The sequence below is a fragment of the Apium graveolens genome, chromosome 8 (assembly GCF_009905375.1).
Source record: "Apium graveolens cultivar Ventura chromosome 8, ASM990537v1, whole genome shotgun sequence".
NCBI lineage: Eukaryota > Viridiplantae > Streptophyta > Magnoliopsida > Apiales > Apiaceae > Apium > Apium graveolens.
The window spans coordinates 3,966,794-3,988,827 of NC_133654.1; the positions used below are offsets into that span (position 1 = coordinate 3,966,794).

At 34.5% G+C, this 22,034-nt stretch overlaps 2 protein-coding genes across 2 annotated transcripts; one reads left to right on the plus strand and one right to left on the minus strand.

The window, feature by feature from the left end:
* Positions 1–291: 291 nt before the first annotated feature.
* Positions 292–3,181, minus strand: LOC141679157 (uncharacterized). The gene is made up of 4 exons (XM_074485666.1): positions 2,798–3,181; positions 1,617–2,141; positions 1,279–1,499; positions 292–784 (listed from the first exon to the last, which is right to left on the minus strand). The coding sequence occupies exons 1-4, from the start codon at positions 3,179–3,181 to the stop codon at positions 292–294; spliced, it is 1,623 nt and encodes a 540-aa protein (XP_074341767.1).
* A 6,862-nt stretch (positions 3,182–10,043) lies between these two features.
* On the plus strand, positions 10,044–12,993 carry LOC141677425 (leucine-rich repeat extensin-like protein 4). The gene has a single exon (XM_074483356.1). The coding sequence runs from the start codon at positions 10,250–10,252 to the stop codon at positions 12,500–12,502; it is 2,253 nt and encodes a 750-aa protein (XP_074339457.1). The 5' UTR covers positions 10,044–10,249; the 3' UTR covers positions 12,503–12,993.
* Positions 12,994–22,034: the final 9,041 nt, after the last annotated feature.

Below are 22,034 nucleotides of genomic sequence, written 5' to 3' on the forward strand. Positions count from 1 at the left end.
CATGAGCATAATATAAATAGATGGCTCTTGATTCGACATCAGAAGTATATTAAATTTTCATGACAAATAAATATTTATATTTTTACTAAATTATAATAGGGTGGCTAAACTTTATCCACTTTAAAACTGGTTTAATTTTAAATTTTGTAATATATTGACCAGGGTCGGCCCTGAGAATTGAGGAGTCTTAGGCGAACTCATATAATGGGACCCTTATAAATTATGCATCGAGAGCTACAAATATACTAATAAGAGGAAAAACAAAACATTATGCAAACTAATCTTATTATATTACTTAAATATAACACGTCTTGCATTTTTTGATGCAAAAATATCAATCAAATTTACATAATTAAGTTTTTCAACCATATCATTTTCTATTGATAACATAGCTAAGCCACTTAACCTTTCTTGAGACATAGTTGAACATAGGTAGCATTTTATCAGTTTCAACTTTGAAAAACTTCGTTCTGTATAAGCAACAGTAACCGGTATCGTTAGGAGAATTATATAATCAATCCATGCATTTGGGTATCTATCTTCCATCTCTTTGATGCATGTCAACACGTCTATAGCACTCTTTGTACCATCTGGAAAATTTCGGCGCAACATACACACGTCTTCATACAAGTCATCACCATTAAGATCTGAATTCTCACCATAATTTGTAATGTTTGCAAGATTATCACAAAAGGTCCTCAACTTTTCAGACTCAATGGACTTTAACTTCTCAAATTTCCATAAAATTCCAAAATTTTCTTCAAAACTTTGTAATTGTTGAAACCTAATTAAAAAATACATATATTAAAAATGTATGGCTAATAGAGTCAAGTTCTATGAAGACCACGTTTTTATTGGAGACCGCGGAGACCATTTATGTTCAGCAACTAAAATCTTGCATAAACACATTGTAAAACGTATTTTTTTGCGAATAATGTTTTGCAAAGATCATTATTTTATTCAAAATTTTGAATATCATACATGTACCGCATGTAGAACATTACAAAAAGTTTTATTATACGAAACATGTTTAGTTTGCAGAACATTTGTTCAAATTGCAGAACATACACACTATATCTATTAAAATTAAAACGATCTTCAACAATTTTAATGAATTAGTGATATTCATATAACATACTTCACAAAATAATATATTTCATAGTGTTTTGATTGCAGAACATAGGTGGTCTCCGAGGTCTCCGATAAAAATGTGGCATTCATTGAATTTTCTCATGACTAATATATCTCATAATTTTAAAATAAATCATATATATGTACCTGATACCAAATGATGAAATAACTTGATCAATAATGTAGAGTAAATAATTATTCTTAAAATTCTCCTCAGCTGATTGTGTCACATCTTCACCCGTGCTCTCATCAACTTGCCTTTTTCTGTGAACCACACGTTTTTTCACACATATCGGTTCAACTTCCATCTTATTGGCAATCTCAGTAGTTTCAACCATAGCTTCCTGAAATCCAACTTCTCTATAATCCTGAAGAAATCAAAGGAGACCTTTTAATTCTCTGATAGCAACATCAATTTGCATGTCATCACTTTGAAGAATTTTGCTAACATGATTAAATGCATATAACAATTGATACCAAATCACCATGCCTAACAAGAATCTAAAATTTTGAAGATTGTAGGTTGCCAAAGTTTCAGCATCACTTCTTGTTTTGGCATTTTCACTACTATTCACCAAGTAGTTTAAAGCTTCTTTAATTTGCGGAGCTTGATACCTTATTGCTTTAACACTCTCAACACGACTTTCCCAACATATTTCTAATAATGACTTAACAGTTAGGCCTTGCACATGATCAGTAAAAATTTTCCATCTCTTTGTAGATGCTGAAAATAATGAGTATTTTCGCTGCAACACCCCAAAAAAAAACACAGCCTTGGAATAACAATGAGCCTTATCAGATAGTATTAGATTCAAAGAGTGACAAGCACAAGGAGTGTAAAAGGCTCTCAGATTTTTCTTGAGTAGTCTAGTTTGCACACCTTTATTCTTTCCCTTCATATTAGACCCGTTGTTATACCTCTGCCCTTTAATATTATCAATATCAAGGCCATGAACTTTTAACGCCTCTACAAGTTCATTATACAATCCAAGTCCTGATGTATCATAGACCTTTAGAAAATCAATAAAAAATTCTTGAACTCTGATCGGACTTTATGAGACATTCACGCATCTTAAGACAAGAGGCATTTGTTCATCATTACTTGCATCCGGGGTACAATCTAATATAACTGAAAAATATTTTGCATCTTAAACTCAATCAACGTGTCTCACATTGTAAAATACGACGAGTATGTTCTTGCATAATATGATCAAACTCAACAAGTAGTTCTATCATTTGTAAAAAAATTCCATTATTATTTTCATAAATTTTATCACTATTACCCCGAAATGCCAATTTAACTCTAACACTTGTTTCCAATGCATCTTCTTTTGAGTGATTTTTTCTTGTACGGTTGAATCAATTGTGACACTCAACTTCAATCTTTTCTCCAATTATACCCAACGTGCAATAGATTCAATGTGATGCAGATTTCGTTCATGACTTCTAAGACGTTGTGAGATGTTTTGCCAATCATTAATGCCCACTTCACCTAACCGACCCACCAAATTGTTTTGGGAAAATAATTTACAACAAAAGCAAAATACTTTATCTAAAGCAACTGAATATATTAACCATTTTATATCCTGCTTTCCCCATTTGGCAAATCTCTAATGTAATGTCTATAAGAAAAACTTCTGTCAGAAATATCCTTAGGAAAAGTTACATCTTTGACTCTTTTCGGACCCCTCTCAACCAAAAACTCTATCTTATTATTTTCAATTTTACTCTGATATCTTGGATCATCAACATCAAAAGAAAAATTATCCACAACACCCAATTTTTCATTATCTTCCTTACTTCCGCTGTCAGCCTCAATACCATTAGATTTTTTGTTCTCATTTTCATCATTCACGAATTGATTTTCAACTACAGTAGCATTATTCACATCACTATGCCCAATATCCATTTCGTCAACAACCACATTCTCTACTGTATTTTTTGGAAAATACCTGTCCGGGGAGCCTACCCGAGTCTTTTGAAGAACTTTTCTTCTCCTTTTCTCCTTTCTCTTTTCACCTCCATGCTTGTATTTTCTTATCTGAGCCATTGATCTATTTTCGTGAGATTTGTGAATATAAAATGAGTCAAATACTCCAATATTAATACAATTTGTTGTTATAAACAAGAAATCCAAAGGAAAATTTACCTCTTTGCTTATTAATCTAGCCTTTAGTCGTAGAAGCTTTGATTGAATGAATCTAATAGTATGCTCGCTAGGTTTTTCTCACTTATCTCTTGCAAATCAGAGTATCAGGCCCTCTGTCTCTTTGTTTTTAACTTTACCATATTAGTACTTGTTTAATAAAACAAAAATTATTAACTTACAAAATTAATTGGATGTTTAATTTGAAAGAAAAATTAAAAGAATTAAAGGCTTAAAAAAGTAAAAGCGTGAATATTAAATACTAAAATAAATTGAATATTAGTAAAAAAAATAAGTTTAATAATTGAATATTATATACTAATTTTTGAAGTACTAAAAACTAAATTAAAAAAATAAATCAAATAAATAAAAAATAATTATAAAATAATAAAAACACACTTATATATATACAGACCTATAAAATATTTGGGGGCACTTGTATTTTGGAGGCCCTAGGCACAAGAATAGTTCGCCTCAGGGTCACCCCTGATATTGATTAGAAGTTACTTGTATTTCTCGGAAAGGACGCTGGCTCGCGATTTCGCCCGACTCGGACTCTTTTAAGTGGGTTGAAATATGATTGTTTGGTTAAATGAGTTGAGTTCGGGCAAATGTTTCGGCTCCCTAATTAGAGGAGCAGACTTGACTGAAATAGTGAAATAAAACGCGACAAGTTTGGATAGATATTTAAACTCGATTAAGTGTGAAATTACACGATATGACTGCCCGACTCGTTTAGGTAAACGAGCCGACTCAATTCAATTCATAAAATTAAACAAGTCGAGTTTAGACAATTGTTTAGACGCGACTAGCTGAATGAGTTGGCTCAGTTTAATTTAATTAAACTTGGTTCGAATTACGCTTTACTAGAATTTCGACTTGCTCGGTTCGAATTATAACCCTACTACTAGGTTAACTTCTTAAACAATATAAGCCATATTTGGTCAACATATTCAAGTATTTTAAAATTCCGGTCAAATATGTAATTACAAACAAACAAAGCATATTCGTTATAGCTAATTATAAAGCATTACTCCCTCCGTCCCACAAGGATGTTTACATCTCTGGTGGGCACGGAGACCAATATATATATATATATATATATATAAAAGTAGGTAAAGTAATGAAAAATGATGAAAAGTAGTTAAAGTATTGGGACCTATTAATATTTAATAATAGATTTGAGAGAGTGGAGGAAGTTAGTGGGTGTAATAGTGTTTTATATTATTAAAAGTTTACTATTTTTGGAATGTAAAGAAATGGATGGGACGGCCCAAAATAGTAACCGTAAAGAAATGGATGGAATAGAGGGAGTACTTTTTTAGGTGGTAAATACTTGTACCAAAGAGAAGCATAGAGTGGGGCCCATAATCCGATTCAGATATGTTGGTTCATATATCTGTATCGGCGGCTTATACGGCTGTTGCTAAAAATCTTCTCCGGGCTCAATTAAAGGCCCTATTTGCTTAACTGCCCTCAATTGAAATCGGCTCATAAATTCAAAATGATTTGGTCAATGCTTTTAACTCAATTGTCATAATTTTTGTTAATAAAATTTACTCCGTCCGTCCTAATTTATCTGTCTTGTTTGATTTTTGATGGTCAAATTGACTCAATTTTGACCGTAAATAAAAACTCATTATTTCATTATTTTGAAAAATTAAAATATATATAAAAGTAGATTAAACATATACTTTCTAATGATATAAATTTTATAAGTATTTTCGATATTATATTATATGAAATTTTTGGTCAAAGTTGAGTTAATTTGACCCTAAAAAGTCAAATAAGATAGATAAATTAGGATGGAATGAATTATGATATTATTTAAAATGCATAAACCTATAAATAGAGCACCAAATTAAACTCTAAATAAATATTTATTTTTAAATGATGATACAAGTCCAAAATTCTAAATAAAGTAAATGGTAACTTTTTATCACACGGTCCCAGCCTCCCCGGTGATTGGAAGACAATTTATAAGACAGAAAAATAAATATAAATATTTGATAGCTTTTAATAAAACAATTTTAAAATGTTAAAATCAATTAATATTTATTGATTGATTAATTTTTATTAAAATCAATTGATTTTATTCACTATATTATAAAATGTTAAAAACAAACGGGACAGGATTCTATAAAACATTATTAATTAATTAAAATTTATTTTGGACATGTCCAAATAATAACCGGCTTGTTAAAAAAGAAATGTATCCTTACATTTTATAATAAGTTATCAGAACTGATAATAAGTTATAAGCAAAAAAAAGCTTGTTACGTCAAAAAAAAATGTATCCTTGTTTAGTACTCCCTCCGTCCAAAATTGTTTTGTCTCTTGATTTTTTATACTGTTCATAATAAGCGATTGATTACTAATTTACGTATAATCTATAAGATCAAATATAATAATGAATGATTTTGTTGGATTCGTATTTATGAGTAATTTAATACAATAAAATTTTTATATTTAACATTAATACGAAATTAAAGATATTAACAATAAAAAATGTGTATTGACAAACGTGTACAACAGAAACAGTAAACGTTTTGGACCCCACTGCTTGGTCACACGTGTGCAGAGTAATATGCAAAGTATACTGTATATAATTGCAGAGATGAGAAACATGAGGGCACGAAAGTGTTCCGGTGAAAAATTAAATGAGGGTTGGGACCAGTTTGAAAGTTTTTTACAAGTCATATGTATTCTCATCTTTGTCTTCTGCGGTGGGAGCCATTCACTACCGACACAAGTATACCGTGAATTTTTCGGCTCTCTTCTTATACTCCATCCGTCTCGTTGATTTTATAGTACTGTTTGCACGTATTTTGACATTTCTATAAATTATAGTTTCATAATATTTTTTTTTAATTTTTTTTGCATAAAAGTTTAAACATGAAATTTTTATTTACATTTGGTTTGAGCACGGAGATTAAAAAATATGTATAAAGTAGTGAAAAAAGGAAGAAAAATGGGTGAAGTGGTGAGACCCATTGATTTTTAATGTATAAAAAGGAGACAGTGAAGTAAAAATAGTGTGAAAATGGGAAAATGGTGGGACAAATTGACTATTTTTGGTAAATTTTGAAATGTAAAGAATTTGATGAGACATTTTAAAAAAGAAACCGTAAAGAAATGGTTAACACAAACGAAGTAGTATATATATTTCTCCGGAAAATAGAGGAAGTATACCGCATTGAACAAGAGTGGTTGAAGAAATTAAACAGCACCTGAATCAGAAAAATTACATGTTTATACATTATACTATGAGTGGCTGCTGCTGCTGCAACTACTTATTTATGAAGGTGTTACTTCTTGCAGCCTCTCATATTATTTTTTGCGAAGGAAACGTTTAATCAGTTGGCATTTACCTGAACAATGTACTGTAGCCGATTTTAATATTTTATTGGTTCTGCATGAGTGCATGCTGACTTAAGTTTTTATTTTATGTTAAGTTCAAATTTATATTCAAAATTATGAATAAGAGTCGGTGTTACAGATTTTGGAAATCGGAACTAGTCGGTTGAGATACCGATTTACGGTTTATCGGATGATTTTTAAGAAATCGGATGATTTATCGGCGATTTATCGCAAATCGATCAAATCGACCGATTTTTGAGCGATTTATCGACGATTTTTGAAAAATCGGTCGATTTCTATAACACAGAGATAAGAGTTATTTTTTATATAGTTCATGTATGTCAAAAGTTCAATTTTTTTTTTGTAAAATTAGATGGTGGAGTTCGGAACATATTAGCTTTAATTTAAGTAGACATTACGAGGAAATAACAGATTTTTTCTATCGAAACATTTGCTACTCAATCGGTGCGGTTTAAGTTCAATTCAATTAAATATTATATATATATGTATTAAAATTTATATAAAAAATAAAAATAAAAACACTTAAGTACTTATAGTAACAATTAAAATCACTTAAATTCTATATTCTAACATTTGCTACCAAATTTTAGAAGACGATTTGTTTCTATAAGCTAGAACACGAATAATTCTAGAACATATTGGGTCTGTTTGTGTACGGGATTATAAATTACTTAAAGTTTATAAGTTCTTAAATACTTATCTCGGACTGTTTGTCGACCCAACTTATAAGTCGAATTTACAACTTATAAGTTGATAAGTTAAATGTTAGTAACGGCGTATTTTTTCACAACTTATTTTGATTTTTCCCTTTTTTTATTAATTTTAGTTTTTAAATATATATTTTTAAATGTTAAGTTAATTTAAAAGCCATAAATTAAGATAATAATATTTAAAATTATTTATTTTAATTCATTTAAGTTAAAAAAAATTCTAACTTATAAGTAAAATTAACCAAATACTTACATAACTTATAAATATTCATCTACTTATCACTTAAAACTCACATATTCATTTAAAGTTATAAGTGACTTATTTTAAAATTTACGGCACAGCCAGTGAACTAAACCAATTTTGAGAACAAGACTATAATAGCCCAAGAAAAGGCGAGTCCTCTTGTGATATTGACAAGGGAGCATGAAAAGAAAGAAACAAAAGGCAGCCCCATTACCCACGACGCCTTTAAGTTGAAATAAAGACTCGGGACTGTGTTAGTTATTATTAAGTGTAAAGTGTTCTAGCGTCAAATTGGTTTGTAGGAGTTCGATAGAAATATAACAGCATTTTACAACGGTGTATACTTGCTGCTTAAAGAGCATTGGAGTAAGTTGGTGGGGGGTGAGCGTAATGTGTAAGTTAGTGTCCTCTCATAATTACCAAAACATGAAAACTTAATTAATAAAAAAATGAAAAAAATTGTCTTAAGTTTAAAATAGGGGAGGGTCCCGACAACGGTTTGTCAGGAAACCATATATAATAAACAGTTTTATAGTCGTTGGATGGTTAATTTAAGGACTGTTATTACAAAAAATTAGTCACATGGACTGCAGACATTGTCTGAGGTTCGAAGAAATTACTTTTTTGTCCATGTTCTCGGACCGCGGATATTGTCAGCGGTTGAAACTTAAAATAGACCCCCGTATTAACATCAACAGACGATTTAAAGTCCCCACCGCAAGCAATGTCCGCGGTCCGTGATCGAAAGGCAAAAAAATAATTTCTCCGGACCTCTGACATTGTCTGCGGTCGCTGTGACTAATTTTTTTAATAATAGCCGTTGGATTAACCATACAACGGCTATAAAACGGTGTGTTGTATAAGGTTACCTGACAAATCGTTGTCAGGAACTGTCCCTCTTAAAATATAATCATCCTACTGCGTTATAAAATTGTTGAAAAATAGTGTTCTAAAAATCGGTTAACTAGGATTAATGTTGGGAATCGGAGGTGAACCGATTCGGAGTTAAGAAAGTATTCGATCGAATAATCAGAAGTTGAAAAAGAGTTTTTGGAAATAAGGCGATTACTGAAATTTTGGAGGCGTTGCCGAATCAATCCAATTTTCGAGTTTTACAATATTGTTCAAAAGTCAAGTGTAAGGCCGATTTTGGTTCAATGCCTCAGTACCCGGGACATAGGGCTGCAAATGAACATAACGATTTGTGAACAAAACTCGGAATCAGCTCGTTTAAGTAAACTCGGCTCAACTCGTTTTCTTAAACGAGCAGGTCTTGAACATAAAAATGAGTACGGATAAATAAACGAGTCATACCGAGTTTTTTGTATATTCAACCCATTTACCCGAATAAATATAAATCATTTGTACAAACAAATTGATTTGGCTGGTCTCAATTTTCGGAAAAAAATTCGTAAATATTGATAATGTGTTATTAAATTAAAATTAATAATAATTTTCGACAATATGGAGTGAGCTACCAACCTGGTCATAAATTGATTTGACAAATGACATTTTTCTTAATTTACCGTCTTTTTCAAATCTTAAAATGCAAAGATTTAATTGGATAATCAAGCTAATTAATCTCATACGCGTATTCAACTTTTTCATATCTCAAGACTGGGGTCTTGGTGCCGTATCTACCAAATATATTTCGAGTTTTATGAATTTTAAGATATCTTCATAATATCCACATTAATATCCTTGTTATTTTTGTACCAATTTTAAATTCAACTCATTTTCTCCAATATTTATCATTATTACCTTTTTCCACATAAAATATATTATACAACTTCTATAATAAAAAATAAATATCAATTAAAAAAGGTTATCACTTCACGGGAATAAAAGAAATTTTCTATAAAAATTGAAAAAATTCTCAAAATATTTAAAAATTTGAAAACAAAATAGAATAAAAAAGGAGGTAAAAGCATATAAAATAAATTGATGCTAATTTGAAGCAATGGTGACCGGTCACACCAGTTACGCCGGACAAGTCGCCGGCAATTAGCCGTAACCGTAAAGGACAATAACAACTCCCCATTATTACAAACAAAAATTATTATTACAATTTACACCACCCCTCTGCTCTGTTATAGAAATCAGTCGATTTTTCAAAAATCGTCGATAAATCGCTCAAAAACCGGTTAAAAATATTTGTCCGATTTGACCATTTTTTGATAAATCGTCCGATAAATCGTCCGATAAAATGTAAATCGGTACCTCAACCGAATAGTTTCGATTTCCGAAATCTTTAACACTGCTTATCTCTGTTGATTTAATAAATTCAACTAATTTCTTTATTTTCATTATTATTCCAAATGTTAGCTTGTGGGAAATGAATAGAATTCAATACAAAAACATAACCTAAAGTCATCACCTCTCTCTCTCTCCTATATATCTCTATCAACTAAACACTCTCTCTCTATATCTTGTGGCCTTTGAGCTGTGATTTAGCTGTCTCTATAATTCTTCTTCTATATCTCTCCATCTCTCTCACATCTCTCCCCCATAAACTCATCTCTCTCCCTCTCTCTCCTCTCTCTCTCTCTCATCCAAACCCCTCAAAAAAACCCATTTTCCATACACTCTCTCCACCACATTACCACCATACTCTTGAAATGTTACAAGCAGTCTAAAATGAACTACAAAATCAACCAAAACCCCATTACTCTCCTTGCTTTGTTTCTCGTTTTTATCACATTTTTGAACCATTCTCAAGCTTACAATTTCAATGGGAGACTGAGTGAAAGTGAAGTTCATTTCATCAAACACAGACAACTCCTTTATTACAAAGATGAGTTCGGAGATAGAGGTGAAAATATCACAGTGGACCCCACTTTAGTGTTCGAAAATCCAAGGCTTAAAAATGCTTACATTGCTCTACAAGCATGGAAGCAAGCCATAATTTCGGATCCTCTGAACCTAACGGGTAATTGGGTCGGATCTGATGTTTGTAACTACACCGGAGTTTTTTGTGCTCCGGCGCCGGGAAAAAAATCCGACCAAACAGTCGCCGGAATTGATTTGAATCACGGCGATATTGCTGGGTACTTGCCGGAGGAACTTGGGTTGTTGACAGATCTCGCATTGTTTCATATAAATTCTAATAGATTTTGTGGCACAGTTCCCAAGAAATTCAAGAATTTGAAGATTTTATATGAGCTTGATATTAGCAACAACAGGTTTGCCGGAAAATTCCCTTATGTAGTTCTTAATTTACCGAATTTGAAATTTTTAGATCTTCGATTTAATGAGTTTGAAGGGAAGGTACCCAAGGAGTTGTTTGATAAAAAGCTAGATGCAATTTTTATTAATCATAACCGGTTTAAGTTTTCGATTCCGGATAATTTTGGTAATTCTCCGGTGTCGGTTATTGTATTAGCTGGAAATGATTTTAAGGGTTGTCTTCCTGCGAGTATTGGTAATATGTCGAAAACGCTTAATGAAGTTATTATGCTGGATAATGGGCTAAGGTCTTGTTTTCCTGCGAGTATTGGATTGTTGACAGAATTAACGGTGTTGGATGTGAGTTATAATGAGTTGATGGGGCCTTTGCCGGAGAGTATTGGTGGGATGAAGAGTTTGGAACAACTCAATGTAGGTCATAATATGTTGTCCGGGGCAATTCCTCAGAGTGTTTGTGCATTGCCGAGATTGTTGAACTTTACTTATGAGTATAATTTCTTTACTAGTGAGCCTCCGGTTTGTTTGAAGGTTCCCGAGTTTAGTGATAGGAGGAATTGTTTGAGGGGAAGACCAGGGCAAAGATCGGTAGGACAATGTAAGGCGTTTTTGAGGAAGAAGGTTGATTGTTCGGCTTTTAAGTGTGAGCCTTTTGTTCCGAGTTTGCCTGCTCCTCCACCTCCGTCTCCACCATTGCCTGTGCCTTCACCTCCTGTTTATGTTCCACCACCGGTGCCTGTCCCTGTGCCTTCACCTCCTGTTTACGTGCCTTCGCCTCCACCGCCAGTTTACTCTCCACCTCCACCAGTTTACTCGCCTCCTCCACCTCCACCAGTTTACTCGCCTCCTCCACCTCCACCAGTTTACTCGCCTCCACCACCTCCTCCAGTTTATTCCCCGCCCCCACCTCCACCCTCACCGCCTCCACCTGTTTACTCCCCTCCTCCACCTCCACCAGTTTACTCACCTCCTCCACCACCACCAGTTTACTCACCACCTCCACCAGTTTACTCACCACCTCCCCCGCCTCCACCACCAGTCTACTCACCACCTCCTCCGCCTCCATCGCCACCTCCACCCTCTCCTCCACCACCAGTCTACTACTCATCACCCCCACCACCACCACCACCACCACCTCCACCAGTTTACTCATCCCCTCCACCTCCTCCACCAGTATATTCCTCACCGCCACCTCCTCCCCCACCTTGCATCCGGTCGCCCCCACCTCCATCACCATCTCCTCCACCATCACCAGTATACTCACCCCCAATGCCGTACATTTATAATTCACCACCACCTCCTTCACCGCACTCACCACCGCCACCCCCTCATTCACCACCTCCCCCACCTACTTACATTTACTCATCACCCCCTCCACCGCAACATTCCCCACCACCACCTTCCCCACCTCCTTGTATAGAACCCCCACCCCCTCCACCTCCTTGTTCCGAGCACTATCCACCCCCACCACCGCCTTCTCCAGTTCCTTATCACCCCCCTCACTCACCTCCACCGCCACCTCCACCATCATCCCCTATATACTCATCACCACCTCCACCAGTTCATCATCACTCTCCCCCACCACCAGTCCACTACAATTCTCCCCCACCGCCAATCATGAGCCCACCACCCCCTGAATTTGAAGGTCCATTGCCTCCGATATTCGGGGTTTCCTATGCCTCTCCTCCACCCCCTCCTTTCTATTAATTCTTTTAGAGAATTTTCCCTGATGATTCCTCCCAACCACAAACTTATACCAGAAAACAACCAAATTAATTTACTTAATCATTTTCTCGTCTTTCACCTATCTATAATACACCGTTATCAATTCTCATTCTCCGGATGAGGCCCAAAGTCGTAATCTGGATACCGGTAGCCCACATTTGGATTCTTTACATCAAGCAGCAGCAGTGAAGCGAAAAGAAAGTGAAAGGTAATTTAAGAGGAAAAATTAAGTCTATCTCAAAGATTTATGATTGAATATATTATCGATAAATTTGAGTTGTGAAATAAATTTCAAAGTAGGTTGCAGGGAATTTGTATGTATAGAGTCCATAAAAGACATCATAGATAGTATAGCTAGAAGCAGTTGTTCTTTCTCCCTGTGTTGGCTGCTTCTGGTTTGTGGGTGGATTCATTCTTGTTTATCTCTCTTTTTTCGTTCTTTCTTTACTATTCATACATTTTCATTTTAATTATTTTTCTGGCTTGGAATTTATAGTATGATCATGAACATTTTACCTATCTGCAGTTTTTATTAGCTAGATCGTTTTTTCTCTTCTCTATGTGCCTGTAATTTGTATGATTTCATTTCATGTCGATTGAAGTCCATGGCCAATCGGCTTTTCCTCGGTTTTTCCATATCCGATCACTCCATATCCGATCACTGGTGTATTGCTAGTTGCAGAAACTGCATATTCTCTGCTTGCGAATTTTTTTAGTTATCTTGAAATACCAAATCCGATAGGGATTGCTATCTTACCCCTCAAACACTTTTAGTTATTTTGATCAAATATGAGCTGTGGTCTTAGTTGTCATTCTCCTGGAAACATCGATGCTCGATTATGTAGTGACAATATCCTGTTTATCGCTATTCCTGACTTCGGTTACATGTTCCGATTTCATACTTTCATGTGCCAATCCACATTCTTCTTCCCAGTCAAGTGCACAATTCAAATATGTAGTGTACCAGAACTTTACCTTGTCTTCTGAACAAGGCAAGGGAATTTGAATTGTGTTCCTTGCTTATAATACTAACCCATGTTAATTTGCATTACATAAGTTGAATTAGTAGTCTTTTTAACTATAATTATAATAATTAAGTATACTAATTGGGATTGCAGCCATGTGCTAATCACTCCCTTTCATTGCTGAATCTACTCAAATTTTTCTCCAAGTGGCTTACTTTTTACGCGTCTCTATTGGAATTTTGAAATTCTCCATCCACTTTTATGCTTGGTTTTATTATTCCAATGTGATGCGATTTCATACAGCCCCTTCAATTTTTTTCCCCATGTTCCCCTATCAACCTCAAGTCATTTTCAATTGCTTGGAACATTTCAGAGCACTGACGACGGAATTTTCAAGCCTTTTTCGAGTCGAGCTCGACTACTTGAATGGGCGCGACTAGAACTGCTCGACTCGATTACACTCCCTCGAGCCTTTTTCGAGTCGAGCTCGACTCGAGCTGTTCGACTCGATTACACTCCCTAGTTGCTCATAACCAATAAAATTGAACACTTTTTTGGTTAAATGTGTGATTATGTTCGCAAACGCAGAGTTAACTTTTTTAAAATTCTGTCTTATCAAATACGAAACTTATTTTCGATTCGAGTTTGAGCGTTGGACTCGAATTACACCTTGGTAGCTACCAACCAATAAAATTGAACAATGTTTTTTTTTTTTACAAATATGGCTTATAACCTTACAAATGAGTATGTGTTCACATAAATCTTAGGGTGAGCGATGATCGAATCAGTAAAGTACTTGAGACGACAGAGGATAAACTCTTAATCACTTGAGTTATCCAACCGTGCTCGAACAATGTTTTTGGTTAAATGTGTGGAATGATGTTGTGATTATGCTCCAAAACATAAACCCAATGCAATGTTAAATCAAGAATTGAAGGTGATGTACACAATGCACCACCACACTTTAATGACACTAGGAATAGAAATGTTATGGAGCTGAAAAAGCAGGTGAATCTAATGGTGGCTATCTCACATTCCGTGCTTGATTGCCTCCTCTATAATGAGAGACCTAACTGTCATTTTGTTAATTTACCAACCACTCTAGCTACTCTATTTATACATTCATAGACATTACACACATACTTTTTTCAACTGAAATACACACAGTACAGTACAACTCCAGTAGTAGTTTGGCATTTGTCATGCATTGGCCTCCAGTTCCACTCACTACATATCACATGTTACACTCTGACAACCCCATATCTTTCTTTTAGTTTGCATCTGCTCAAGTCTTTTTCTTCCCTAAATCTTAACATAATTTATCATCCCAAACTAATTCCCCTTGTAACACCTTGAATTCGGAGAAAACGACTGATATCTCGTTTACCAGCGATTTCTCGTAACACCTTGAATATAAGTGTGACCGAGTGATCTCTTGAAACATATTGAATTCGTAGGAAAGCGACTGATATCTCGCTTACCAGCGATTTCTCGTAACACCTTGAACGTAAGTACGAACGAGTGATCTCTCGCAACACATTAAATTCGTAGGAAAATGAATGATATTTTGTTTACGGACGATTTCTCGTAACACCTTACACATAGGTACGAACGAGTGATATCCGGCAACGCATTGAATTCGTCGAGTGATCTCGAATTTGATGCTAGGGTTAAGCCAAATATTCGCGTGTTAAAACTCTTAAGTGGGAGTATTAAATATTAATGAATATAAAGCCGGATGGAGAGTTGTTTTGTCTATAGGATGCTAGGCAATGTCATCAAGATGCTTCCTTTTAAAGTCTAACAAGCTTAGTTTGAAAAGGGAAAAAAAATAAAAGATTTTTGAATGAGTCTTTTTACTGATTTAAGTTGGAGTACAGCTTAATGAGTTCCTAATTTGTAGTTTTGTAGCTGTTCTTAACTTATGTGCTTGGTGGCATTATAATTTTTGACCCAACAAAATGCTAGTATCTGAAATGGTCTTCAATTATCGTTAATAACCTCTTCCAAATGTAGCTTAGCATCACCATTTCCCCAAAAAAAAGGAAAGCATTTAACTAATTTATATATATAACGTCTTAGAGTATCTCCAATTGTGTTGGTTAAAGTGGTTGGCTAAAATAATATAAAATATTGATTATCTAAAATTCGTCGAATCTGATATGGTAAGTAGATTATGTGTAATTTAACTACAATTTTGTACATGTTCCACAAATATAGCCAATATACAGAGGTTTACTAAAATTTTAGCTAACAGAAATAAATACACCATTGGAGTGAATTAATTTTTACGCAATCTCTATAATATTTATTTATGGTATCTTTAACACATTTTTAACTAATGTTTTTTACCCATTGAATATGCTCTTATAATAATTTACATAAATATACGTATTACGATTATGCGAGCAATAAATTGCGATGCAATAATTTATTATATTTCGATTTGTAATGATTTATAACATATAATTGGAACCGAACTGAGTCGGGTTTATGTAACCGAAGATTTTTTAAAAAAAAAGTAGTAATTTTTTTATACAAATCAAACAATTAAATTTCTAATATACATTATAATTCTTTGGATTAAATTACTGCACTTCATTTTGCTGTCAAAATTGATATATTTGCCACATATTTTTCATGTATATCCAAAAGAAAATTAATAAAAATGACGCCCCTATGTTGTTTAATTGAATCGTTATCATGATTGTGGCTCAACCTTTTAAACAACCCCATGAAAGAGGCTGTATTTCAAAAGACAGGCTGTTGTGAGGTGTTGTTGGTCAAGACTATTAATTTGAGTTGTTTGTAACTCTCGTTATATATATATATATATATATATATATATATATAGAGTTATATATATATATATATACACGTACTCAAATTTGTACAATATTTAAATAAAGGCCATGCCACATGAATATATTGAATATAAATATACATTTTTTCTTTCTCATTATCATATCTATTTTTTGAAATTAATTGTTAATGTAGGGGCGAAGTGCTGTCCACATTTATGTATAGTTTTGTTAATTGGGAATTTATTTAAAATATTCATATTTTTGAACTTATTTACAAAAATACGGTCAGTATTGCACGGGCGTGCAGAGGGCACTACCCGATATTACATACGAAGTTGTAGATGTTGCGAGGAGATTGCTCGAAATTGCATACGAGATTGTAAATGTTGCAAACATATTTTTAAAAATATTTTCAACAAAATGAGTAGTTTTGAAAAAATCCTTTGTTATTTTATACGAAAAAATATTTTCGTAACAATATTATGTATGAAGGAGTAGGCTTGTCCTCAAATTATTTTTAAAATAAAAAACAATAATAACCGGAACAAGTGATTTATGCAGTTAAAATTGATGATTTATATAAAATTGATTTTTTTTTATTTATACGAGATCATCAATTTACCGAATTCTAAACTTTAACTTTTCAAGAAATTAAATGTTTTAATTTAAATGAATATAATAAAATAAAAAGAATAGGTGATTTGTGCGGTTAAAATTGATGACTTATACAAAATTAAAGTTTTTTTTTTAATTTAAATGAGATCGCCGATTTACGGGATTCTAAACTTAAATTTCACAAAAAATAAATATTTTAACTTTAATGAATATAATATTAAAATAAAAAAAATACAGAATCAAAAGAATGTAACACAGGAGGATCATATCGAGTTTGAGACCCCATAGAAACAGATTAAAATCTTGCTAAATCCGGTGATTTCACTGTGCACCAAATCTTCATAAATTGAAAACCCTACTTGTCAAATTGTTTATGTGGATATTTTCTATTCTTAGTTCAATTCAGACAAACTATTCAAGCATTCAACCGACTGTTCGGATATTTAATTTTGCATTAAAATATCTTATAATCTTTTTATTTGATATTTTTATAATAGAAAATCTGCAGCAGATACCCTTCGATTGCGTATTGGGTAAGCTATACGGCCTTTAAGCGACATGTTCTGATTCGGGAGGCATAACCATACATTCTCCAATTCTGTATTATGGTTTATAAATGATATTTTATAATATATTTTGGGAATTTACTAGAAACATTACTTTTTGTAAAAGTATTTACGATTTTATTAACTTATGAAAATATTTGCAAAAATACTATATTACTCTTAAAATATTTGCAAAAATACGATATTGCATAATATGTTGCAATTAAGTATAAATTATGTAACTGTTCTCGGTTGCATTTTATGTTGAATATTAGGTTATAAATATGTTTGCAATTTACGTAACATATTTTTACAATTTTTTTATAATTTCAGGTTGCAAACGTGGTTGCAAAAATTGTTACACGTATTTTTGTAAATATTTTTAAAAAGTGATAGTATTTTTATAAAAAGATTGTAATACTTGGATATTTATAAAAAAGTCCCTATTTTTTGTGCTGGAAAAATAAATTATTTGTAGTTTTTGAGCATGTTTTAGTTGATTAATAACCGTGTTAAAAAAATTAATAACCCTTATAATATGAACGGTTTAAAATTTTAAAATTTTAAGCCGATTTAAATGACGAAGTATGACCAATTTAAACGTAGGACGTCAAATAATAGAGTTTAATATTCTTAAATACTATACGGTTACAGTACAACATTAAAAAAAACTGTTCAATTAAGTTAGGTCAAATATTAAAATTTTCTAAATTAAAAATAAATACAAACTTTGGCATTTTCGGAATTACCTGTGCCATTGTACATTAGCTAACATGCAAGATGAGGTTGGATTGGGCCGATCCCGCAAGGCTTCATAATCTGCAAATTTTGTAGCATTAGATTTGATTGGGCTAATCCCACAAGGCCTCCGTAATCTAGATATTTATATTACTCCCTCCGTCCCTTTCAATTGTTTACGTTTTTTAGAGAATGTCCGACACGTATTTTAAGGTGCATATAAAGTATAGTTATGTAATTTTTTTTATAATTTTGTTTTTCTGAATAAAAATTAAAATATTCAACTTTTATTCAGAAAAAGAAAATTGTAAAAATAAGTTACATAACTATACTTTTTGTGTACCTTAATATGCGTGCCAGACACTTACTCAGAAATGTAAACAATTGGAAGGGACTGAGAGAGTACCTGTCATGTAGTTTTATATACTCCCTCTGTTTCATTTTATCTGCGTTTGGCTTTTCTCTACACATCTCAAGATAAATTGACCGCATAGTAAAAATTATTATTTTTTAATTTTTTTTTGTAAATAAAAATTTAAGTTATATGTTTTTATTCAAAAAAAGAAAATTTTAAAAATTATTATTTTAAATATTCAGTCAAAACACTTAGAAATTAGTAAAAAAAGTCTAAAGACTATTAAAAAGAAACAAAGGGAATATACGTGATTGAGCCTAACTTGTGTTCAGTGCTTTCAGGCTATTGATGCAATTGTTTGGGTAATATGAAGTCGTAGCTCATTAGCAATTTTTTTTTAAAATGAACTTACTTGCTGTTGACGGAGGAATTTGGGAGCAACAAAACTTGAGGTTCGTAGCCGGAAACAAGATCCGTGATGGCGGTTCTTCGTCGGAAACGTGAACAGTAACCGGTGGATTCGATGAACAGTATTCGTCGGAAAAGATGAAGAGTGTTTGGTGGTGATAATTATTGGGGGCTGAGATTGCTTAGGGTTAGTGGTGGCTCCTTTGCGCTCTCGCTTCTGACCCCTCACAATGTGCCTACGTACCCCTATTTATAGGGGATCAAACCCACGTAGTTCTTGGGGAACAAGAAACCTAACGGGCTTAGATTTCTTATCCCGAGGCCCAGTAGGAAACCCTGGAAACCGTCTTCTACTAGCTTTAGGAATGTCCGGCAATGAGGCCCAACCACAAAGGCCCAAGGCTCGTCCGCGGCTTCGAGACTTCATGGATAAGACATCTCCTTGGCCAAGGATAACCCTCCGCTATTAGCTGTTTCTCTCGTCCGCGGACGCAGGTATAGCCGTGGTTCACCCCAAATGTTGGACGCATCCTTGTCCCCCGATAAGTAGCCCCTACCAGATTGCAGGACAAGTGATCCCAAACTTTTGGGTGCAAAGTGCAGGATACTTCGAAGTATCCCAACGAGGACACCCGTTGATTACAGAGACAGAGCTCCCAAAGCACACACCATATTTCACCCCACATCCCCAATGAGGACACCCATGGACTACAGGAGGAGGCCTTCAGTCCAGGCATACCCCTGGAGGTCTCTGACCACGGACACCGCCTTTCCTGTAGACGTGCTACAGGAAGGAGTTCTTCAATAGAGTACCTGCATCAAATAGGTTAGTAATAACATTCTCCATCTTCCTTAAATCTTCCAGAGAGTTCATCCAAGTAGCATGTCAAAGTTGCATTCATATGTCAAGTAGAAGTTTAGGGCGCGCCCAAACATTCTTGTATGTTGGCGCCGCCCCGTGTCATCAGCCTTTGATCTCTTCCTATGCCATTCTACATCATAGGGCGCGCCCTAATTTATTCATCGTTAGGGCTTGCTCTAATTCTGTCCAAGCCAAAGTGTGGGTCTGTTAAAATAATCATGTCCGCGTAATCCGTCCAAGGAGCCTTCCTTACCTAGGGCGGGCCCTAAGGCTCACTACAGGACAGATTCCAATCAAGTAATTTCTCTCCTCCTTTTCAATAATTGGGCGCGCCTCCTTCATCATGTTTGAGGGCGCGCCTTTAAGACATGATAACCACAACTGTTAATCAGCTACTTAATCAATGGGGCGCGTTCTTAGGGCGCACCTTCTTTTTTATGGAAAGTCAATCTTATCTTTTCCTAGATTTTATGCGTTTCTCCTTCGATTTTGCCTATTTTATCAATCTCAATCTGAATATTGTTTATACCAATTTTTGGGCATAACAACTACCCCCCAAATTCCATATGTCATTGAAAATGGGATTGAAATTTTTTTTCTCATCCTTATCAAAATATGTATAAACAAATCTTCCAATACTTTTTACAGGGCGCGCCTTAAACAGGGCGTGCCTTCCAATTTTTCCTTACAGTTTCAATGATGCCATAATAAATAAGGCGTGCCTTCAAGAGGGTGCGTCTTAGAAGTTCAAACAGTTTTAAAAATAATCCCCCTTATTATTAGGAATTCGTGATTGATGTGACTGATTTGACAACTGTCTTCTTTTTTACTTTAAATAATAGTCACCAGCAGTCATTTTTTTTTACTTTTACCCTCTCTCTTACTTCACCCTCTTTTCCTTTTCAGAGCACCACCACCGGCGGCACTATCCTTCTGCTCGGAATCCTCTCTCTCGACCACCATTTCTCCAGTTTTTTCCGATCATTCTCTTCTTCATTCGAAAAGGTATGTAAAACTTCTTTCTTTTCTTAATTTCATTGCATAAATCACATTGCATGCTACATTGTCTTTTCAACTTCCTTAGCTGTTCTTGATGATATGCATAAAATGATGTATGTATCTGTGTATGTATATGTTTAATTCTGACTTCTTGCTGTTTTAGATCCAAATTTATTAGGTCTAATTTCTAATTATATATTTCTAGGAAGCCTAATCGTTTATCCCCAAATTCAAAAGCATATATCTTATGATAAGGCGCGCCTTTACATTTATATTGGGCGCGCCGTTGTCATCTAATTATCCAATAGCTCATCGTTCATAGCAGTCTCTATAGATCCTTTAAATGTTAGGACGCGCCTTCTTAGCGTACGACCCGTCTCAAAGTAAACTGTCATAGATAATAGGAAATATCATTTTCTTAAGCCTCCTCTTATTTTCTCTATTTCCTTCATGCTTTCGTATCTCACTCTTTCAAATTAGGCGCGCCCTCAACATTTCTATTGGTTTTTTTGACAGCTGGGAGACGAGGGTGCGTCCTCTCCTTTTCACCCTTTCAAGAATTTCCTCACAAATTTGGGGATCTATTCGCCTCCAATTACTTACTTCGATCTTCAACCCCAAACGCCCACCATACTCCTGAATTTCTGAACCGGGTGGCGCGCCTTCTTCAAGATTTCAAAAAGGGTATCTTGATGGCAGATTCCTCAAATAGTTCTTCTACGGACAACATTCCTTTGTCTCGTAGACAGGGGAAGCAGAAGCTGGTCCAAAAGGACAGATCGCCAGCCCCAGATAGGACAGAACTGGATGACGATGACTGGTTCGAGAGTTTGAATGCCGATAGGTATAGGGGTGTTGAGAGGGGTGTCAACGTAGGCGCAGGACCTTCTAAAGTATCCTACAGGGTTGTATCCCCAAGCCCATCTCCTCAACAAACAGAGGGCGCACCTACTTCTCCTGTCACTGAGGGCGCGCCTGAAGTAAGTGTGTCACCTCTACGTGATGAAGAAAATTTCTTTGACGAGGACTCCTTCCAATTTTCCACCTCCCCTAAACCTTCTCCAATCCCCTTCTAACACTGGGAAGTTTCTGACAGTGAATTAGACTTTGATTGGGAGGAATTCGAACCATGCAATGAAGCTGTGAAGAAACGTTTCAGGAAGGAGCATGGGAAGCTTTTCTGTGTGGGCCTGTCCTCAGCTTGTTCAGATGAGCAACTGGGA

Excerpts from the sequence above, each read along its gene's own strand:
- LOC141679157 (XM_074485666.1), bottom strand. The coding sequence starts at position 3,181 with ATGGCTCAGATAAGAAAATACAAGCATGGAGGTGAAAAGAGAAAGGAG. Across the intron at positions 2,142-2,797 it reads GTCCGAAAAGAGTCAAAGAT|GTCTATGATACATCAGGACT; the intron begins GTAACTTTTCCT and ends GATTTTCTAAAG. Across the intron at positions 1,500-1,616 it reads TTAGATTCTTGTTAGGCATG|GATTATAGAGAAGTTGGATT; the intron begins GTGATTTGGTAT and ends TGATTTCTTCAG.
- LOC141677425 (XM_074483356.1), top strand. The coding sequence starts at position 10,250 with ATGAACTACAAAATCAACCAAAACCCCATTACTCTCCTTGCTTTGTTT.